Source organism: Lepidothrix coronata, unplaced genomic scaffold (assembly GCF_001604755.1).
Source record: "Lepidothrix coronata isolate B3197 unplaced genomic scaffold, Lepidothrix_coronata-1.0 Scaffold787, whole genome shotgun sequence".
Lineage (NCBI taxonomy): Eukaryota > Metazoa > Chordata > Aves > Passeriformes > Pipridae > Lepidothrix > Lepidothrix coronata.
Genome location: NW_016690967.1, coordinates 1 through 2,412, shown reverse-complemented (window position 1 = coordinate 2,412; position 2,412 = coordinate 1). Strand labels below are relative to the sequence as shown.

General features: G+C 64.0%; 1 protein-coding gene across 1 annotated transcript in view; it reads left to right on the top strand.

Annotated features, from left to right (window-relative positions):
* LOC108510394 (sodium/calcium exchanger 2-like) overlaps positions 1-2,406 on the top strand; it is a 10,166-nt gene extending 7,760 nt beyond the window's left edge. Inside the window, exons 3-4 of the mRNA XM_017840072.1 lie at positions 55-330; positions 1,963-2,406. Coding sequence (XP_017695561.1) covers positions 55-330; positions 1,963-2,339 — 653 coding nt within the window. The 3' untranslated portion in view covers positions 2,340-2,406. The remainder of the gene's footprint in view (positions 1-54; positions 331-1,962) is intronic.
* Positions 2,407-2,412: the final 6 nt, after the last annotated feature.

Here is a 2,412-nt window from a genome sequence, read left to right as displayed (position 1 = left end):
TCCCACCCTGGGGACCCTCCCCCTGGTGCCACCACCCCTCGTCCCCCCCCGCAGGTGACGAGGACGACGAGGACGAGGGCCGCGAGGAGCGGCTGCCGTCGTGCTTCGACTACGTGATGCACTTCCTGACGGTGTTCTGGAAGGTTCTCTTCGCCTGCGTCCCCCCCACGGCGCTGCTGGGGGGCTGGGCGGCCTTCGGCGTCTCCATCCTCCTCCTCGCCCTCCTCACCGCCCTCATCGGGGACCTGGCGGCGCATTTCGGCTGCACCCTCGGCCTCAAGGACTCCGTCAACGCCGTCGTCTTCGTGGCCCTGGGCACCTCCATCCCGGGTGAGGGGGCACCATGGGGACATGGGGACATCACGGGGACATTGGGACACCATGGGGACATTGGGGACATCACGGGGACATTGGGGACATTGGGGACATTGGGGACATCAAGGGGACATTGGGGACATCATGGGATAAGGGGCAGGACAAGGGAGATGGACAAGGGACTCAAGGACTCCGTCAACGCCGTCGTCTTCGTGGCCCTGGGCACCTCCATCCCGGGTGAGGGGACACCGGGGGACATGGGGACATCATGGGGACATCATGGGGACATTGGGACATCATGGGGACATGGGGACATCATGGGATAAGGGCAGGACAAGGGAGATGGACAAGGGACTCAAGGACTCTGGCGGTGCCGTCGTCTTCGTGGCCCTGGGGACATCCCTGGTCCCCTCCATCCCTGGTGAGGGGACATCATGGGGACACCATGGGGACATTGGGGATATCATGGGGACATCGTGGGGATGATGGGGTGGGATAAGGGGCAGGACAAGGGAGATGGACCCAGGCACTCAAGGACTCCGTCAACGCCGTCGTCTTCATGGCCTTGGGCACCTCCATCCCGGATGAGGGGACACCAGGGGGACATGGGGACATCATGGGGACATTGGGGACATGGGGACATTGGGGACATCAGGGGGACATTGGGGACATCATGGGATAAGGGCAGGACAAGGGAGATGGACCCAGGCACTCAAGGACTCTGGCAGTGCCGTCGTCTTCGTGGCCCTGGGCACCTCCATCCCGGGTGAGGGGACACCGGGGGGACATGGGGACATCATGGGGACATCATGGGGACATCACGGGGACATTGGGGACATCAGGGGGATGATGGGGTGGGATAAGGGGCAGGACAAGGGAGATGGACAAGGGACTCAAGGACTCCGTCAGCACCGTCGTCTTCGTGGCCTTGGGCACCTCCATCCCGGGTGAGGGGACATTGGGACACCATGGGGACATCATGGGGACATTGGGGACACCATGGGGACATCATGGGGACATTGGGGACACCATGGGGACATCATGGGGACATGGGGACATCATGGGGACATGGGGACATCATGGGATAAGGGACAGGACAAGGGAGATGGACAAGGGACTCAAGGACTCCGTCAACGCCGTCGTCTTCGTGGCCTTGGGCACCTCCAACGCCCCCAATGACCCAAATGCCCCCAACACCCCCAATGTCCCCAACACCCCCAATTCCCCCAACACCCCCAGTGTCCCCAACACTCCCAATGTCTCCAACATCACTGACGACCCAAATGTCCCCAATGCCCCCAACACCCCCAATGACCCAAATGTCCCCAACACCCTCAGTGTCCCCAACACCCCCAATGTCTCCAACATCACTGACGACCCAAATGTCCCCAACATCCCCAACACCCCCGACGTCCCCAATGTCCCCAACATCATCAATGACCCAAATGTCCCCAACATACCCAATGTCCCCAACACTCCCAATGTCCCCAACGCCCCCCATGTCCCCAATGACCCAAATGTCCCCAACATCCCCAACACCCCCAATGACCCAAACGTCCCCAACACCCCCAGTGTCCCCAACACCCCGAACACCCCCAACACCCCCGCTGCCCCCGCCGCCCCCAACGTGCCCCGCCGTGCCCGCAGACACGTTCGCCAGCCGCGTGGCCGCCCTGCAGGACCCGTGCGCCGACGCGTCCATCGGGAACGTGACGGGCTCCAACGCCGTCAACGTGTTCCTGGGGCTGGGCCTGGCCTGGTCGGTGGCCGCCGTGTACTGGGCGGCGCAGGGACGCCCCTTCCTGGTGCCGCCGGGCACGCTGGCCTTCCCCGTCACCCTCTTCACCATCTTCGCCTTCCTCGCCATCGGGGTCCTGCTCTACCGGCGCCGGGCGCCCATCGGGGGCGAGCTGGGGGGGCCCCGCGCCCCCAAAGTGCTCACGGCCGCGCTCTTCCTCCTGCTCTGGCTGCTCTACGTGCTCTTCGCCAGCCTCGAGGCCTATTGCCACATCCAGGGCTTCTAGGGGGTCACCTGGGGCCACCCCATCTCCTACTGCCACATCCAGGGCTTTTAGGGGGTCACCTGGGGCCACCCCA